The 19,070-nt window shown below is 48.2% G+C and overlaps 2 protein-coding genes across 15 annotated transcripts in view; one reads left to right on the top strand and one right to left on the bottom strand.

Moving 5' to 3' along the window:
• Nucleotides 1-11,954, bottom strand: part of LOC121827239 (uncharacterized) — a 46,613-nt gene extending 34,659 nt beyond the window's left edge. For 4 of the 14 annotated variants that reach the window (XR_013049115.1, XR_013049114.1, XR_013049121.1 and 1 more), the window contains exon 1: nt 1,064-11,949. The gene's annotated coding sequence lies outside the window, so the exon portion shown is untranslated. Of the gene's footprint in view, nt 1-1,063 lie in introns of all 14 variants that reach the window. The other 10 variants (XR_006069406.2, XR_013049117.1, XR_013049116.1 and 7 more) reach the window with 8 other exon arrangements.
• Nucleotides 11,955-12,104: 150 nt separating this feature from the next.
• On the top strand, nt 12,105-17,083 carry Klf4 (KLF transcription factor 4). Its single transcript, XM_006985269.3, has 5 exons — nt 12,105-12,804; nt 12,923-13,043; nt 13,685-14,669; nt 14,793-14,957; nt 16,065-17,083. The coding sequence occupies exons 1-5, from the start codon at nt 12,800-12,802 to the stop codon at nt 16,238-16,240; spliced, it is 1,452 nt and encodes a 483-aa protein (XP_006985331.1). The 5' UTR covers nt 12,105-12,799; the 3' UTR covers nt 16,241-17,083.
• The last annotated feature ends 1,987 nt before the right edge of the window (nt 17,084-19,070 follow it).

Genomic DNA, 19,070 nt, shown 5'->3' with positions numbered 1-19,070 from the left:
ACAGGCATTCCTGAGACATCTGCAAATGAGCAGCTGGTCTCCTGGTACTATTTTTTCCTTTCGTCTGAACTGGCTTTCCTGCAACCTAATGCAATCGTGGCACAGCTATCTTAAATTCCAAGAGCATTTTGGCTGGTCCATGAGCTGCTTGAAGGCAGGAAGTATGTCTTATTCATTTGGGAAACCCCAGTACCCAAGCCAGTGTTTTGGCTCACAGTAGGTCAGCAAAATGAGAGGCTGAAGTCATACAGAAAGCTGGGCTTGGTGGCATACACTTATGATCCCAGCACTCAGGAGGTAGAGGTAAGAGGATCAAGAGTTCAAGACCAAGCTGGGCTCTATGAGAGTCAATATTAAAATATAAAAGGCAAACAACAAGATCACACAGTAGATATTGAAGCCAGAGATGGATGGGTTAAAAATCATTAGTCAGAAGCTTGCAAAGTTACTTAGCCTATAATTGGCCTCAATATTCTTACCTATAAAATAACACAAAAGGCTAGGGACATCATTCAATAATAGGGCACTAACCTAGAAGACATGAGGCCCTAGGTTCAATTCTTAGCACTACAGAAACATAAAATTAAGGCTTTGAGTTGTGGCTTAGTTGGTAGAGTACTTGCCCGGTACAGGCACAAGGCCCTGAGTTCTATTCCCAGCATCACATAAATGAGTTACAGGCTGTGCACACCTGTACAATCCTAGCACTCAAGAGGTAGAGGCAAGAAGATCAGAAGTTCAAGGTCATCCTGGGCTACATATTGAGTTTAAGGCCAGCCTGGGCTACATGAGACTTTGTCTCAAAAAAATAAAATCATAACAACAACAATGATAACAAAGTAAAAGAAAATGATACACACATTTCTACTTCCTAGGATTGCTATGAGGATAAAAGAAATGGACTTCATGTACAGAGCACAGGAAAATGAGACACTCCATCAGTTGTAGCCTGGGTAAGGCCCACAGCCTCTATGTTTAAGGCAGAAAAGGATGAAGTCAAATTTAAATTAGTTCTTTCCTAGGAGACAAGCAAGAAACAAACAGGAACAATAGATGTGATTACCGGGCGTTCGGTGTTTCCTTGGCTATTTCATGTTAGAGCTCGGAGCCTGTTCAAGGCTGGCTCTGCCTCATGCCCACTTCTGCTTCATCCCCCAGTGAAGTCATGACGCTGGGCTTGCTGGGCTGTCTATTGACACTGTGAGCCTGTGAGTCACAAATTCAACAGGATGACTTGCTGCAGTGTGATTGACTGGAAAATGTTCCCTCATCTAATTTTTTTTTACAAGCTAAGAAACACAGTTTTGCAGCGCAGAGTGCTGGCTTTTTATTTATTTGATGGTCTTTTCAACACGTTGGCAGAGGGAGGGTCCACCGTGTTCATGTTTTGCTTTACGGAGTGACATTTTCTCCCTGCCTCTCCTTCTCCTCTTCCTGCTAACTATTATATCTAAAGCAAACAGTTCCAGGACAATGGTTAGATTGCACTTGAATTTGATGTTTACTTGACATTTACACACTGGCCATGCTGGACAGCTCAGACATTCCAGAACAGGGGCTCAGCCAGCCGAGGACTACGTTCAGCTGGAGCCCTCGCCTGAGAAACCAAGATCCCGAGTCAACAGCACACAGTCATGACATGTTGCTTATGCTGATTCTTATGACTGAACTAGGGTACAGGTGGGAGAGGGGGTCCTCAGAATGTCTTTGATGCTCCCAGGAAATCTGTCCCTTACCTGAGGAGGGGAGACTAGTCGGACCCATGAGACTCTCCCTGCCCAGACTCTAAGCTGCACAGTCCGTGGGTGTGCGAACCTCCCAATGCTGGATTTGTCTCAGGATGAACTGGAAATGACTGATATTCCATTTCCAGTTTCCCCACTTCTTCTGCAAACTTGGATAATATCCACTGTGCGGGGTTGTTGGGGGTATGATGAATGCCAACTGCCTAGGCAGATTCAGGCTCTGAGAAGGCCCCCCGGGGAAGGCTTGCTTGCCCATGTGCTGATGCAGGAGGGAAGGGGGCTCACAGAAGCACGTGCCACAGCCTCCTCCATCAATGCTGTCTGATGCCTGAGCTCGGACAAGAGTTGAGACACCGGCTTTCTCATGCCAGCCTTGCCAGCAAAGAGCGGGTACCCTCTGCTCACCAGGCCCCTGATTCTGTTTGTATGGGCTAGCACAGGGGTACTCCAGTTCCATTCTAACTTGGTACCTTTTCCAGGGCTGGAGAAGAAGTCCAAGCTTACTGTCATAAAGGTGTGAGTAACCTGAATGCTTATCTGTGCAGATGCTGGCAGATGTGTGTGGCTGGGACCAAACTGCCAGGCAGACATAACGTAAGGAAGGAAAGGTTGATTTGGGATCACGGTTTCCGAGATTTCTGTCCTCCACAGTGGGAAGGTGAGGCGGCAGCCCAGTCCAGGGTTCGAGGAGCTTGTGCTGATGGCTACTCACACGGCCAAGGTCTGGCAGGGGCTCAGCCAGAAGACGGTGCAATGTGCGCAGGCCCACCCCTAACGACCCATCTCTGCCAGCCAGAGCCTCCAAAACAATGTCATAAGCTGGGAACCAAGGACTCGAAACTTTGATCTGTTGCTGACAATTCAGATTTAAACCACGATACAGAGCGATATCATAACATGTAGTCCTGGGCAGCACACAAACAAACTAATGGATGGGGCAGGGGAGGTGGTGGGTGAGAGAGCACTTGCCAGTCGTGAGCAGATCAATCCCTGGCAGGAAGGAGGAAAGGCTGAAGGAGAGAGGGATAAAGAAAGAAGAGAAGCCAGATTTGGGCTCGGAGAAGTGTGGCGAGGTGTGCCAGTAATCTCAGCACTTTGTAAGCATTGGCAGGAGGGTTTGTGCAAGTTCAAAGCCATCTTGGGGGTACATAGTAAGACCCTGTCTCAAAAATCACTATAATCCCTGTAACTCAGGAGGGTGAGACAAAAGATCCTGACTTTGACACCAGCCTGAGCTAAATACTGAGTTCCAGGCCAGCCTGGGCTATGTAGGAATGCCCTGTTTCAAAAAAAAATGTAACAATTTCCATATACATACTGATACAGGAACTCTGAAAATTTACATAGAAGCTATTCAGTATGGCCATATCTGGATAGGTGATAGGTGGGAATTTTGATTAAAACACACATGCGTTGATTGATTTTTTTTTTTAAGAAACAAAAATTACCAGGCATTACTTTTTCAAATAAGACACACACACACACACACACACACACACACACACACACACACACACACACACACACACAAATTACCCTTAAATGCTAAAAGAAGCAAAGGACTTTCGCTAAGCTGGTCTAATCCATAAATGTTTTCTGACATTCTGGATCCCTCTGAACATGACTAGGAAGGAATCCAAGGACAAGCCAGCCCTGCCAGAGGAAGAGGGAGCTGTACCGACGGAGGGATGAGCACAGACTTAAGTCAGAGAAAGCTGGAAAGGAAGAGACTGAGTCAGGGACCCCTGGAGGGCTCCTGTGGAACAGTGGTCAGCAACTTGGAAAGTGAGAAGCAGGTGGGGGATGAAAACGAAACTATTGATTGAAAACCTTATATCAAGGGATAAGGGGCAAGCTCAGGGGTGGAGTGCTCGCCTATCAAGTGTAAGGGCCTGGGTTCAATTCCAGCACTGAAAAAAATAAAATAAAATAAAATAAAAAAATAAAATAAAAAAAAAAAAACCTATGTAAGTCAACTTGCCCAGGCTGGCACCTACTTGAGAATTTCAGACTAGAGGATAAAATGTTCAAAGCCTGCCAGAGCAACAGAATGAGTTCAGTGCCAGCCTGGGCAATTTAGTGAGATCTTCACACAAATATATTTAGAACTAGGCACAGCGGTGTACATCTGGGATCTCAGCACCTGGGAGGTAGAAGCAGGAAAATCAGGAGTTCGAGGTCATCCTTGGATACATGCTAGTTCAAGGTCATCCTGGGATACATACATCCTTGGATATCAGTGTTCTTCAACTGAGCCATAGCCCCAGCACCCCCTCCCTCAGGCCTGTCCTCCTAGGCAGGCCTCCACTTGCTATTTAGCAGATGACCCTGAACTCTTGATCCTCTTGCCTCCACCTCTGGAGTTCTGGGATTACAGAAGTGTACCGATATGTCTAGCTAGCTCTTAGCGTGTATAGCTCAATGTCACTAACTTCTGGATCTAGCAAAACAAAAACAAAGAAAAGCACAGGCCTTCGCCAGTTGTGAAACCAACCCACTTAGTATGAATCTCAGTTTGCAACTGGCCCCACTTAAAAAAGCTTCTGTGAAATTTAGGCCAACCTGGTCCTAGATGGCTGCATCATCTGCAGTGATGCTGACCAGAGGACCACAACTGGGAGACAAGGCATTCCAATATTTGAACCAAAACAGTGCATCATGGCCCAATGTTGGGTACTGCAGAAGGAATTAACTGTGTCAAGTCTCATCAATTGAGGGGCAAAAGTAATATTAACGGCACCTTTCATGTCTGATATTTCACTTAATGTTCACAGCAGCCGGTGAAGCAGATATATATTCATGACCTATCTCACAGTTAAATGTACTGCTACTATGTGGTCAGAGTGCTAAAGGTCATCAAGGTTTCAGGCTAAATCCTTGGGTGGATTTATGAAGAACCATGGATTTCCCCAGCCATCTTGGCATGCTTTCACTTTCTACCATTCTTCCATATTCCATAGTCCAGTGAACTCTGACAAGTGCCCCCCCCAATAAGTTACAGCAAAATGGTTCAAAGAATCAAATTCAAGATACGATAACCTGCACTTGGATAAATCAAAGATACTGTTTTGTCTTGAAAGGCACCCAAATAAGTTTCTGTTCTAACAAAACACTGAGCTTGCTGAATGAAACATCTGAACAGTGAATTCAACATTTAAATGTTTCCCACAACGCTTGGCTTGGCTGAGAACCCTGTTAAATTTAGCAACCAGAAAAATGCATCAGTAACGGACTCCATAGACTGAGTTCACTCTGAATGGATTACCTCCTTGAATATCTACCATGATGTTGGTAATTTCTCAAGATTAGGTACCAATGCCAGGGGCTTCCTCTTCAAAGATGATTCTGGTCTTTCCTGATATGTATATGTATATATACATATGTATATATATATATATATGTACACACATATATACATATATGTATAGATATACATATACATATCTATGCATTTAGATTCGAGTTATTGACTCACATGCATCAAATAAAACAGCATTCAAAAGCACTGCTAGAAAGTTCTCTTGGCCTTCCGTTTCTCCTTTCTGAACATTGGCTCTAGACATCTTTCTAGCACTCTTCCCACAAGCCAGGACATTAAAATTGATTAACAAACACAGAAAGAAAAGAACAACCGGAGCAATCAAATGCATTGTTAATTTAAAAAAAATTCATTTCCCTGGCTCAGAGGACATAAAGCCATATTGGCAAAAAGAACCTATCCTCTGGCCCACAAACTGAGAAGAAAATTAAACACAGAGTGGCTTGGTTCTTGTTTGCATTTCTCAGGGTGTGAAGCATTCATTGTCAGCTCATTCCTAAATCCTACACTTTGCCTAATGCAAAAAAAAAAATAGCTCCAATATGATAGACAGCAGGAAACTGTGTGTTCCTCAGAAAGGTGAGTGTCCCCAGCAAATAATCCAAGTACCAAAGCTCTCACCTGTAAAAAGTAAACTCTTGGACAGTAGGTCAGTTCTCCCCTATTGGTGGACTGGGGGAAGGATAAATTCCAACTTTCTTTTTAATCTTCTTAGGGCCGCACACATACACACACACACACACACACACACACACACACACACACACACACACGTGTCCAACTCATTTTTCTCTTTAGTCTTTTGTTTTCTGCAAATAGGTTCCTGTCACTGAGGACTTTGAATTCCTGATCCTCCTGCCTCCATCTCCTAAGTGTTGGGATTCCAGGCTTGTACCACTATACCTGTTCAGCTCATCAACTTTTAAATGTTACAAATGAATATTGTATCCAGTGGGATTCTTCTTGTGTGCTTATAAAGAAATCATATGGTTAATAATGGCTTACAAGAGCCCTTAATTTCTTAAGAGAACTTTTATTGCAATATATTACTCTTAAAAGATATTTTCTTCTTTGTTGACAATAAGAAACCTAGCCAGGCACAGTAAGACAGACCTACATTATCAAAACTGGGAAGAGAGGCAGGAGGACCATGGTAAGTTTGGGGCCAGACTGGTCTACCTACTGAGTTCCAGGCCAGCCAGGGCTTCATAGTGAGACTCTATCTCAAAGATCTGAATACGGAAAAAATAAGAAACTAAAGTAGGACATAGTAACTCCACCTGTAATCTCAGCACTGTCATCCAGGCTGAGGCAGGAGGATTGCCATGAGTTGGAGGGCAGCCTGGGCTCCAGAATAAGAACTTGCATCAAGAACAAAACAAAACATCAAACGTCTTAAAAATAATTGGTAATCTTATTAATTTTAGATTTCTTCTGTAAATAGCTTAAAGGATGTACTGGACCTTGCATGTGTGTGTGTGTGTGTGTGTGTGTGTGTGTGTGTGTGTGTGTGTGTGTGCATGTGTACTAAGAATGCAACTTAAGTGATCAAATCTAAGAGTTCACGAAAGAGATTTTAATTAAATTTCTGAGAATTGATTCTTAAATGTCTGTGATTCATTTTCTGCTCTAAAAACTTCAATATCCAAAGTTCTGGGTTTTGAAAGGCAATGAATTTGGCTACAGAAGAGAGTCGACTCTCTCCATTTGGTTTTGGTTTGGGTTTTGGTTATTTCTGTTTGTGTTTTCAAGTTTGCTTTAGTACAATGGCTGGGCCCCGGCTGCTCACTCGCCTCGGCCAGCTGCTTTGGGAAAACAGAGTCAAGGATTTTAATTTTTCTTTCTCAGCCACAGAACTTTACAAAAGGAAAAAAAGTGGGTGGAGGAATAAAAGGGATGAAAAATTAAGTCCCACCCTTACAACACTGGACTTAGAGAAAGGTATGAATAAGATGAGAACTGGAGACCAGTGATGGCTCAGCGTGCAAAGGGCTAGCCTCCAAGTCAGGCACCCTGAGGTCAATCCCTGAGACCTAAATGCTAGACGGAAAGAGCCAACACTGGAAAGTTTTCCTCTGGGTTCTCTGTGTGTACCACACACAATAAACAAATAAATAATAAAAAGTAAAGTGGATGAATTAAGTAATATGGAAAAGAAATGGATGAAATCATTTTTTAAATAACAATTTTGGGTTGTGACTAGGATTAGAGTCCAGCACTGAGGATATTCCAGACAGGAAAAGCAGCTGATAAAAAATAAATGGACATCACAGATTCATGGGTTGAGAGTTGAGACTTTAAGGATCTTGGTCTAGTCTCTAGAGAGGATTCTAGAAAGTTTTTCTAGGGCCAGAGTAGGAAGCGTTTGGTCTAGCCAGGGTTAAGCAGTTAGGTCTTGCTTCTCTAGGCAAAGATGTCTGTTGACAGGGGTTGGGTCGTAGCTCAATTAGTAGAGTGCTTACCTACTACACATGAAGCCCTGGGTTCTATTATTAGCACCAAATAAGCATAAAGCAGTCTAGTGGTGTACCCCTATAATCCCTGCACTCAGGTGTCAGTAGGTAAGTCAGAAGTCCAAGGTCACCCTTTTCTATCTCTGCTACCTAGAAAGTTCCAGAATGCCAGCCTGGGATACATACATAACACCCATGACTCAAAAAGGAAAAGGGGGCCAACCTGGAGCCATGACTAAAAGCTGAACCAAGGTAGCCAGGAAGCTGGAAAGCAGCGGAGCAAATTAGGAATCTAATTTGCCAATCTCTGTGAATGCCTGCGTGCTTAGGACAAGGTGAGCAAAAACTTGAAGGAAATCCAGGTTTCACCACAGGCAACTGGGAAAGACAGAAGTTGTAAGAGTCTGAGCAGACTGATTTTGAAGGGGGATGGCTAATGAGCCTGTAGTTGAGAACTGAAAGACCAGCTTTCCTGTTAATAGACTGTTCACAACGGGAAAGTGCATGACTCATTCATTCAGCAATACTCAGAGCACAACCATGTGTTAGGCAGGTACTAAATGAGCAACTGGACATACAGCAGTGGATAAAACAATGGTCCCCATCTATCTGAAATGAATGGTGCCTGGAAAAAACTGGTAATATTAAAACCTATTAAGTCCTGAGTGTCAAGACTTGAGCTCACTTCTTTAGATGATCTAATTAAATCCTTATTACTCTAAGAAGTGGCTGCTATTAATATCCCCATTTTATAAAAATGTACCAGGCTGTGCTGACTCCCCATGGGAGACCTTGCCTTGGAAGAGGCAGAAAAGAGGAGTGGGTTGGGAGAGAATGCTGGGGGGCAGGAGGAGGGAGGACAGGGGAATCTGTGGTTGTTATATAAAATGAATAGAAAATCTCTTAATAAAAAAAAAAAGGGAACGGGCAAAGTGAGGTCACTTGCCAAGCTACAAACCAGCAAAGTTAAATTAGAAAATGTAGTGTTAAAACCATCCCCTCTACACACACACACACACACACACACACACACACACACACACACACAGACAACATTTAACTGTGAAAGTCAGTCTGGGCTTGAATTTTAGATACTCCTGCCTCAGCCTTCCAATACAGGATTACAAGCATGTACCGTCATGCCCAACTTTTGAAACCCACTTTCTTAACCTCTGTAGAAGTCTGAAGGTCACGCCAAGCATGATGGGCTTGGTGGTACATGCCTGCAATTCCGGACACTCCAGAGCTTCAGGGAGGAGGAATGCTCGATCCCGGAAGTTCAAGGCCAGCCTGGGAACCATGGCAAGACCAAGTCTCAAAAACAATCCGATGGTGACACGTAAATGTAGGCAGTTGACAAGACAGGCGCAGAAACTGAAAAAGACCTTTCAAGGGTTCAAGTCCTCACAGTTGGGATTTGACAGCAGTCACTTGGGCCCTGAAAGCCACCCCTTCCTTTTGCCTTTAAGAACAAACAGCTATTAACCCAGGGATCCAGCTCGGTGGCAGAGTGCTCACCCTGCTCACATGAGGCCCAGTATTCAACTCCCAGTACCAAAAACAAAACACAACAAAATAAACAACAAAAAAGCAGGTTTGCCTGGCCTGGTGACTGGTGCTTAGAAGCCCAGCACTCCTGAGGCGGAGGAGGCAAGACTGTAGTGAGTTCAAGGCCTGACTGGGCAGTATAGTAAGTTCCAGACCAGACTGGGCAACACTGAGACTCTGTCCAACAGTTTTAAAAAAAAATACCCTGAGTCCTGTTGGCACCTATGTGCAGAAAACTCAGCCAGGGTACAGGTGCCCGGGGACTCCATGTGCCGAGACCTGTGCCCTGCTATGGTTTGGAGTACCTGAAACACCCACACACTCATCTCCACCTCTCACACTACTCTGCAGCTGGGCATTCATCCCCCAGCACTGGCCATTCCCATCACCTCGTCTGCCAACTACCGCAGTCTGTGCTGGAAAAAAAAATTATTTTAAAGCTCCAAGGACATCAATAATTAACTTCCATACCACAAAACTTGTAATATGAGTTTGCTGAAATAAAGTCACCAGTATTTAATTCTTCTTTAAAGGGTGTCTTCTATTATTATTATTTTAGAGTGCAATTTAGTCATCAAAGGTTTACACAGCCTCATGTTTATAAATTATATAGGGCAGGGATTTAACTCTTCTGGCCCTACCTGTTTTGAAGAGAGGGAGGGTCATAACCCTGCTGTCACACCCGGCACCTGCCTTGAAAGGAGGTGAGTTCTCAGCTGGAACTTCATAGCTCTTTCAGAAATCTGGGATGAATATACAGATTTCCTCCTATGATGCAATCACCAGAATAACCCAAGAGTTGCCTTGCTGGCTTTTATCCTCCAGAAAGCTGTTGGGAAACTTCATCTTTTTCAGATGAGTTTCAGAGTCTTGCCTTGATTATATGACATAATAATAGTGGCTTTCCAATTCATCTGTGAAATGTTTTTTCATTGTGGTGGTTACTGGTGAGGGCTTCAGAGGGGGAAGGGCTACTGTCCTAGGTAAATAAAAACGGAGCTGAAACCACCTAGAACATGGACTTGACTACCCAAGTCGTAAATTCCAAGCCCTGGCTGACGTGTTTACATCCTAAGGGTGGCAGCCGTCAGGCAGAGGCTTCTCCAAGTTCATCAAGGGTTTGGGACCTTGGCTTTAAATTGGCTCACTTTCCATGCTCAGTCCTAGCGTTCCACGTCGTTCTTGCCATCACAATGACGGTGGGGGGTGGGAACAGGTGTTCTTTTTGTTGTTGTTCTTTTGTTGGAAAAAGTAATGTGTTCAGAGTCAAACTGGCCTAGTCCCCTGGGAGTGGGGTTGAACCCCTCGAGGTCACATGAGACTTCGCTCCTTTTCCAGGCGAAGTCTGGTTGGTGCTCTTCCCCACCCCCACCCCCATCCGGAAAGCCCTCCCATCAGCCCTCTGCCAAAACCAAGAGAAAGAATGGAGAGTCGCTCCTCAAAGGCGCCCAACTTGAATCTCCCTTTTACAGACTGGGCAGCCTCATTTCATTGGGACGAGATGCATTCCAAGAACGCTTCTGTGGTCGGCCAGAAGCGGAAAATTCAGGATGACAAATATTCCGAAGAAAACTAAAACAGGTCCCAGGATTCCGGGACTCCAGCAGGTGAAACGAGAGAGGACGTGGCACGCACGAGAGGAGCGAGTGCACACGCTGCCTGTCCTGAGTCCCTTTCTTCCTTCAGTCACTACCCGAACCGAACCCCCGCCCTCAGCTGACTCGGCCAGGAGTGAGGGGATTCAACCGTGAGGGCGGCGGAGCCCACTCCGCGCCCTCAGCCGACTCTGCCAGGAGTGAGGGGATTCAACCGTGAGGGCGGCGGAGCCCACTCCGCGCTCCCCAATCCAAAGTAAACACCTAGTCTACGGTAGCCAGTGATACTGCACACCACACGTTTTGGGTTTGTGTGTGTGTGTGTGTGTGTGTGTGTGTGTTAGTGTGTTAAGTACTGTTTGTAGAGATGAGGGCGAAAACATTTCCCGGCTGGAAAATTACTGATCACGCACTAAGACGGTAGTGAGGATGGGAAGAGGAGTTACAAGACTGAAATAAAGACCTTTTCCCCTCCCGGTGAGGGACCTGGGGTGTCCTTTTTGGAGACCCAGGTCCCACCGCAGTGCTCCGTTTCCCAGCGCACGGTCACCTCCCAGCGAAGTCCCTTTGAGTGGGCTGGCCAGCTCGGAACCTAAACTACAGGGAGCGAGTTGTCCTATGACCTTTACCTCGCCGCTTCACGTCTTTATGACTCACTTTTCTCATCTTCAAACTGAGAGTGCGAGTGCGTAGCTTGTAAAGAGCTTTGAGATCCCTGGTGAAAGGTATCTCCGTGCCTCGATTCCTCCCCGCGCTCCCACTCCGGGCAAGCAAATCTGGAATCCTTTCACTCCCTTCCTTGCCCCTTCCAGTGTCAAAACTGTAACTACGTGCCCGATCCCGGCCTTTTTCCGCCATAGCAGACGCGGTACCCTCCTCGGAGCTTCTGAAACTCCTAGCCCCCCATCACCCGGCCCTTACCCCCACCCTGCAGAAGGCCCCACGGGCACCCGCGCCAGGCCAGGCCCAGCGCCGACACAGCCCGGCCTCTGCGTGCGTATGCAAGGGAGGGCGGGCTGGATGAGTCACGCGGATAATCGCGCTCTTGGGTGCGCAGACGACTCAACAAGCGCAACCGCGAGCAGGAGTAGGGGCGCGCCGCCGCCTTCGTCCCCGAACCCCGTCCCTGTCAGGGTTCCCGTGGCAGGGCTTTCGAGTCCAGGGAACCGACCGTGGCCGCGCAGAGGACCCTAAGTCGCGCGGCCACGGGAGCCACGCCGGGATCCCAGCGCCGAAGCCGTCGTCGCCGCCACCGCCGCCGGCGTCAGCACGGCTCCAGCCCGCCAGCTGCCTGGCTGGCGTCACGGCCCGGCCCCGCCCCGCCCGTGCCCCTCCCTCGCCCCCGCCCCCACGTGCGCGGAGTTTGTTTATTTAGCTGCCATGGCAACGCGCTGGGGGGGGCTGCGGGAGGCGGGGAGAAGAAAGGCAGGGGGCGGGGCCTGGCGGCGGAGCCCCGCGCGCCACGGGGAGGAGGCGGGGAGCGAGCGAGCGAGAAGTTATAAGTAAGAAGCGCGCGGCGGCCGCCGGCAGTTCCCCGGCCGAGAGAGCGAGCGCGGCTCCGGGCGCGCGGGGAGCAGAGGCGGTGGCGGGCGGCGGCGGCACCCGGAGCCGCCGAGTGCCCCTCCCCGCCCCTCTGGCCCCCCACCCAGCCACCCGCCCGTGACCCGCGCCCATGGCCGCGCGCACCCGGCGCAGCCCCCAGGACTCCGCACCCCGCGCCACCGCCCAGCTCGCAGTTCCGCGCCACCGCGGCCATTCTCACCTGGCGGCGCCGCCCGCCCACCGCCCGGACCACAGACCCTGAGCCGCCGACAGCCACAGTGGCCGCGACAACGGTGGGGGACACTGCTGAGTCCCAAGAGCGTGCAGCCCGGCCATCGGACCTACTTATTTGCCTTGCTGATTGTCTATTTTTATAAGAGTTTACAACTTTTCTAAGCATTTTTGTATACAAAGGAACTTTTTTAAAAAGACATCTCCGGTTTATATTGAATCCAAAGAAGAAGGATCTCGGGCAATTCGAGGGTTTTGGTTTGGGGTTTCGTTTCTAAAGTTGTTTTTAATCTTCGTTGACTTTGGGGTTCTGGTTACCCCTCTCTCTTCTTCGGACTCCGGAGGACCTTCTGGGCCCCCACATTAATGAGGTAGGTGAGATGCTGGGCTTTGGGGAACAGAAGGGGGTGAGGACTGGTGGGAAACCTCGGAGCGGTGGCCAGGGTGGCCCCTGACTCCCGGTCCCTGTGCGCCCCGCCCGGCCCGCAGGCAGCCACCTGGCGAGTCTGACATGGCTGTCAGCGACGCTCTGCTCCCGTCCTTCTCCACGTTCGCGTCTGGCCCGGCGGGAAGGGAGAAGACACTGCGTCCAGCAGGTGCCCCGAATAACGTGAGTGTCGCGCTAGTGCCCGGTAGATTTCTGCGGGCGGGATGGGGTGGATGGGCGGAATCCAGGGGTCACAAAGAGCCCCTGCCTAGGACAGGGATTGCCCTCCATTGGGACTCCACAGCCTTCCCAGGGGTGGCTCCTCGGCCCTTGAGTTGGCCTGAAGTGCGTGTGGTCCCGGCACTGCGGTACCGCCAGGGGCGCACAGCGGTTCCTCGCTGGTCTCCGGGCGTCCGGGCCGTGGGGTGGGCGCACGCGGGCCATGGGTGACCAATTCTCGAGACCCTCTGGCCCGAGTGAGCTTAGCGCGTAGGCGGCCGGGTGGCTATGGTGCATACGGAGAAAGCCACAGTGTCCTAGTGTCCCAATCCTGTGGGCGGCTGGAGCGTCTCGGGGATCTGGCGGGGAAGAGAATTCGGCTGGCGGAGGTGCGGCACTAGTTTGAGGTGGAACCGACGTGCCGCCTCTTACCCGGGTGTTGGTTGAGATTGCCAACCCCGGCACCTGGAGTCCCTGGAGCTGCTTTCCTGTCCTGTTCAGTTCCTATGGCATGGGTGCTGGTGTGCTTCACCCACCAAGTGAATAGCAGAGGTGGCAACAGGGGGCTACAACTAACCGCGTCTCTCTCCCTCCGCCCTTGGCAGCGCTGGCGAGAGGAGCTCTCTCACATGAAGCGACATCCCCCACTTCCCGGCCGCCCCTACGACCTGGCGGCGACGGTGGCCACAGACCTGGAGAGTGGTGGAGCTGGCGCAGCTTGCAGCAGTAACAACCCGGCCCTCCTACCCCGGAGGGAGACCGAGGAGTTCAACGATCTCCTGGACCTAGACTTTATCCTCTCCAACTCGTTATCCCACCAGGAATCTGTAGCCGCCACTGTGACCTCCTCTGCCTCAGCTTCATCCTCGTCCTCCCCGGCGAGCAGCGGCCCTGCCAGCGCGCCCTCCACCTGCAGCTTCAGCTACCCGATCCGGGCCGGAGGTGACCCGGGCGTGGCTGCCGGCAACACAGGCGGAGGGCTCCTCTACCCCCGAGAGTCTGCGCCACCTCCCACGGCCCCCTTCAACCTGGCGGACATCAATGACGTGAGCCCTTCGGGCGGCTTCGTGGCCGAGCTCCTGCGGCCCGAGTTGGACCCTGTGTACATTCCGCCACAGCAACCTCAGCCGCCAGGTGGCGGGCTGATGGGCAAGTTTGTGCTGAAGGCGTCGCTGAGCACCCCTGGCAGCGAGTACAGCAGCCCGACGGTCATCAGTGTTAGCAAAGGCAGCCCGGACGGCAGCCACCCTGTGGTGGTGGCGCCCTACAGTGGTGGCCCGCCGCGCATGTGCCCCAAGATTAAGCAAGAGTCCGTCTCCTCCTGCACAGTCGGCCGGTCCCTAGAGACCCACTTGGGCGCTGGACCCCAGCTCAGCAACGGGCACCGGCCCAGCACACACGACTTCCCCCTGGGGCGGCAGCTCCCCACCAGGACTACCCCTACCATGAGTCCCGAGGAACTGCTGAACAGCAGGGACTGTCACCCTGGCCTGCCTCTCCCGCCAGGATTCCATCCCCATCCGGGGCCCAACTACCCTCCTTTCCTGCCAGACCAGATGCAGACTCAAGTCTCGTCTCTCCATTACCAAGGTCAGTGGGGGGGAAGGGATTGGTAGAGCCTCCTCTGCTGGGGAATTTGGCTCCTGGGAGGTTCCCAAGAGAGTCTTGAGAATGAAGTTGACCTCCCCCCCCCTCCACTTTCTTTACCCCTAGAGCTCATGCCACCGGGTTCCTGCCTGCCAGAGGAGCCCAAGCCAAAGAGGGGAAGAAGGTCGTGGCCCCGGAAAAGAACGGCCACCCACACTTGTGACTACGCAGGCTGTGGCAAGACCTATACGAAGAGTTCTCATCTCAAGGCACACCTTCGAACTCACACAGGTAAGGGGACCAGCGCTGTGGAGGAGGGTTGGTGCCTGTCTGCTCATAGGCTGGCCGTGGACTCCTTAGGGCTTTCTTGGGTGCTGGGGTGTATCTCTTCTCCATCTCCTGGATCACAGAGGAGGGCAGCAAACAGGCGCCTGTGTTTTTGCCCAGAAGCCTTTTGCTTGATGGATGCTATCTGCTGCCTGAATGTGCAGTTTCTCACCGGGCCTTTAAAAGATAGGGAGTTTCCTGTGGATGCCTGCCCCTCCTAGCTTGGTAATGGAGAAGTTGTACTTTGCAATGCAAAACTACGGTACCTTTAAAAGAAAAGTTTTAAATGTTGTAGCTTATTTTCATAGCCATCCCCTCCTCTCCTTAGATCCGTGCGCCCTTAGCTCTGTTCTGGTCTTTTAAAATAATTAGGTTAGTTGGCTTTACATTCCAAGAACTACTGGTTGTGATTGCTGGGGATTCTGGTTTAAAACCGCCAGTACAAGCTGGGTATGGTTTAAAGTTGTCCCTGCAAGCTGGGTGTGGTGACACCCAATTTTGTAGTTAGAAACACCAAAGAGACCGAGTTGAACGGATCAGTTGATCTTTAAGGCCAGCCTGGTCAGGAACCCCAGTCTCAAAATGACAAAGAACTTAAAGGTAGCCATCAAGTGGGTAAAGTCTTCTAGATGTGTTTATGAAAACGACTGGCATGACGCTGTAGAAGAAGTTAGGCACTGGTGGCATTTTGGACACAGTGTAATGAGGTGAGATACTTTGGGTTTGGGCAGAGATAGCTGCCAATCATTTCCCAGTCCTTTTCCAACACTGGATAAATAGGTTCAAAAGAATGAAAACGTGGGCTCTGTGGAAATGGAGATTAAGGGGGTGTTTGCATTGTTTTCTTGTTGCTAACTACTGTTCAGGAGTTTAAGCGCATGCGCATGCGCGTTCTTACATCTGCATTGCAATATGGCCCTTCAGTGTCATAAAGACATTCCTGGATGTTTTTGAGAGAGGGTGGAGTGTGCACCGGAAGTTGGTTTTGCTCTCTGCCCTCTAGTTTTTAAAGGGGCTAATTCCCGGTTTCAGCAATGGCTTTAGCAGCCCTTTCTGTCTTTCCCTCGACAGGTGAGAAACCTTACCACTGTGACTGGGACGGCTGTGGGTGGAAATTCGCCCGCTCCGATGAACTGACCAGGCACTACCGCAAACACACGGGGCACCGTCCCTTCCAGTGCCAGAAGTGCGACAGGGCCTTTTCCAGGTCGGACCACCTTGCCTTACACATGAAGAGGCACTTTTAAATCCCACACAGTGGATATGACCCACACTGCCAGGAGAGAGTTCAGTATTTTTTTTTTAACCTTTCACACCGTCTTCCCACGAGGGGAGGAGCCCAGCTGGCAAGCGCTACAATCATGGTCAAGTTCCCAGCCAGTCAGCTTGTGAATGATAATCAGGAGAAAGGAAGAGTCCAAGAGACACAAAAAAAAAAAAAAAAAGGAAAAAAAAAGAAACAAAAATACCAAAAACAAAGGAAAAAAAAAATCACAGAACAGATGGGGTCTGAGACTGGATCTTCTATCATTCCAATATCAAATCCAACTTGAACATGCCTGGACTTACAAAATGCCGAGGGGTGACTGGAAGTTGTGGATATCAGGGTATACATTAGATCAATGAGTTGGGGGAGGGGAGGCCAGAATTCCCTTGAATTGTGTTTCGATGATGCAATATACATGTAAAGATCACCTTGTATGCTCTTTGCCTTCTAAAAAGCCATTATTATGTCAGAGGAAGAGGAAGCGATTCAGGTACAGAACATGTTCTAATAGCCTAAATGATGGTGCTTGGTGAGTCGTGGTTCTAAAGGTACCAAATGCGGGAGCCAAAGTTCTCCAACTGCTGCATACTTTGACAAGGAAAATCTATTTTTGTCTTCCGATCTACATTTATGACCTAAGTCAGGTAAATATACCTGGTTTATTCTATAACATTTTTATGCAGACAGTCTGTTATGCACTGTGGTTTCAGATGTGCAATAATTTGTACAATGGTTTATTCCCAAGTATGCCTTTAAGCAGAACAGATGTGTTTTTCTATATAGTTCCTTGCCTTAATAAATATGTAATATAAATTTAAGCAAACTTCTATTTTGTATATTTGTAAACTACAAAGTAAAAAAATGAACATTTTGTGGAGTTTGTATTTTGCATACTCAAGGTGAGAAATAAGTTTTAAATAAACCTATAATATTTTATCTGAACAGAAATCTCTTTGTTTTGATTCCGGCTTGAAAAGTAACTCACACATTAACACGGCGGTGGAGGAGGGTTTGTGAGAACCTCACTGGAAAGTCAGTTTCCCCTTGACAGAAGATGTGAATTTGTTTGTGAAGCTCCTCAGTTTTACATTAAGTAGTGTTGGAGTTGAGAGCTATACGGGTGGGGAATTTAAAACGCCTGGTTCGTGTCTGCTCCGTACCATTACGAAAGTATGCTTCCTTCCCCAGATGCACATTTCCAGGTTTACATGGCTCAGTTATTCTTTGATTTGCTCAGTTTTATCAAAGAGCACTCAACAGTAAACCTGAACCCTCCAATTTCTTACACACACACACACACACACACACACACACACACACACACACACACACTTAATTACATTTTGTCTTTTAAAGTAAATGAAATTATGAGAAGTTTTCTCTGGAGGCCTGGCCTCATAGCCCCCACAGAATCTAAGCAACAAAAGAACCTCCCCCCCCACCCCAAGCAAACAGCCCCAGGAACGGAATGTGGTTCCACAGTGCCCTCCGGAGGACTAAGGGCTTCATTTATGCTTCGTTTGTTACTCCCCAAAGAGATCCAAAACATACTGTCTACAGAGTATTTGAAAGCTTTCTCAGTCTCTCTGAAGACATGGAAACAAAAGTTATTCAAACCCCTGGGGCCGAGAGTATGTAGCCCAGTGACGAGGGTGTACCTAAGCAAAACCCTTGGAGGTAGCAACCCCTCCCGGTACTCAAAATTCGTGTAACTCATAAATGAAAACTTTTAAGTGGTGTCCTTGTAAATTTGTAAGCATTTCTACTTCTGAGGTTATTTAAGCTTAAAACTGCGCTAATTACCGTCTCGGGAGGTTGAAGTAAAACTATTTTTAGCTGTCACAAAATGGAAAAGTACTTGTGATACTTGTAGACAACTTCAATGATGTTGTGGGTGACTCAGAAGATCAAGGGAGCAGAAGCTGACTGGCATATTCTTCAGAGTGCTTATTAACTACCTATTGTATCTAGTGCCCAGAGTTGTGTTTACACTGTAATACACTTTATAAATGAGATGTAAGAACTTACGTTCACAGGGGCTCATGGGAGATCAGCACAGAGTATTTTCGTTGACATTTAAGGGGCCAGCGTGATTGAAAAACACAGCATGTGTCTTTGCTTTAAAAGAAAACAGGTGCATCATAGGATGGAATTTTATGTGGCCCAAAACATATTCAAAGCAAACCTAATGACATGGAAAAATGTCCATGGTATGTTAAGTGGAAAAAAGCAGGATATAACATAATAAACAGTATGACTCCGATTGTATGTGCCTGCACTGGCGTCTGGGTTTTTCTCATGTAACCCAGGCTGGCCTCAAACCTAGCTACGTTGCTGAGGAAGGCCATGTGCTGATCCTCTTACCTCTATCTCCATGTGTTCAGATTTGGGGGATGCTCTCTCTCATTCCAGCTGTGTTTCCTTTTCTGTGGTGGTGTGCTTGGTCTTTTTTTTTTTTTTTAAATAGGCTTTCATGCTGTAGCCCAAGCAAACCTGGAGCTTGCTGTACTGTAACATGGGCTTTAACACGGTGACTCTCTTGCCTCAGCCACCTGAGTGCTGGCATTACAGATGTTCACCCTCAGAGGTGGCTTAGGTGTCTGTGTTGAGGAGCAGAAAGAACAAAGAGAAATAAAAAGACTGTAAAGAAACATGGAAATGGGAATATGAGTTTTCTCAATTTAAAATTTCAGTCTGAATGAATTTGAGGACCAAATACTTCCCCTCCCCACCAATTTGCAAACCTTGGAATAAGTATGGGAAAACTGCTTTTCTAAAAATAAAAGTAAAAGCACCTGGTTATTTTTTTT

Source organism: Peromyscus maniculatus, chromosome 2, assembly GCF_049852395.1.
Source record: "Peromyscus maniculatus bairdii isolate BWxNUB_F1_BW_parent chromosome 2, HU_Pman_BW_mat_3.1, whole genome shotgun sequence".
Classification (NCBI taxonomy): Eukaryota; Metazoa; Chordata; class Mammalia; order Rodentia; family Cricetidae; genus Peromyscus; species Peromyscus maniculatus.
The sequence above is the reverse complement of the archived record's forward strand: the minus strand, read 5'-3'. Positions and strand labels throughout refer to the sequence as shown.

Coding starts and splice junctions, on each gene's coding strand:
- Klf4 (XM_006985269.3), top strand. Junction 13,044..13,684: donor CAGCAGGTGCCCCGAATAAC/GTGAGTGTCGCG, acceptor CGCCCTTGGCAG/CGCTGGCGAGAGGAGCTCTC. Junction 14,958..16,064: donor ACACCTTCGAACTCACACAG/GTAAGGGGACCA, acceptor TTCCCTCGACAG/GTGAGAAACCTTACCACTGT.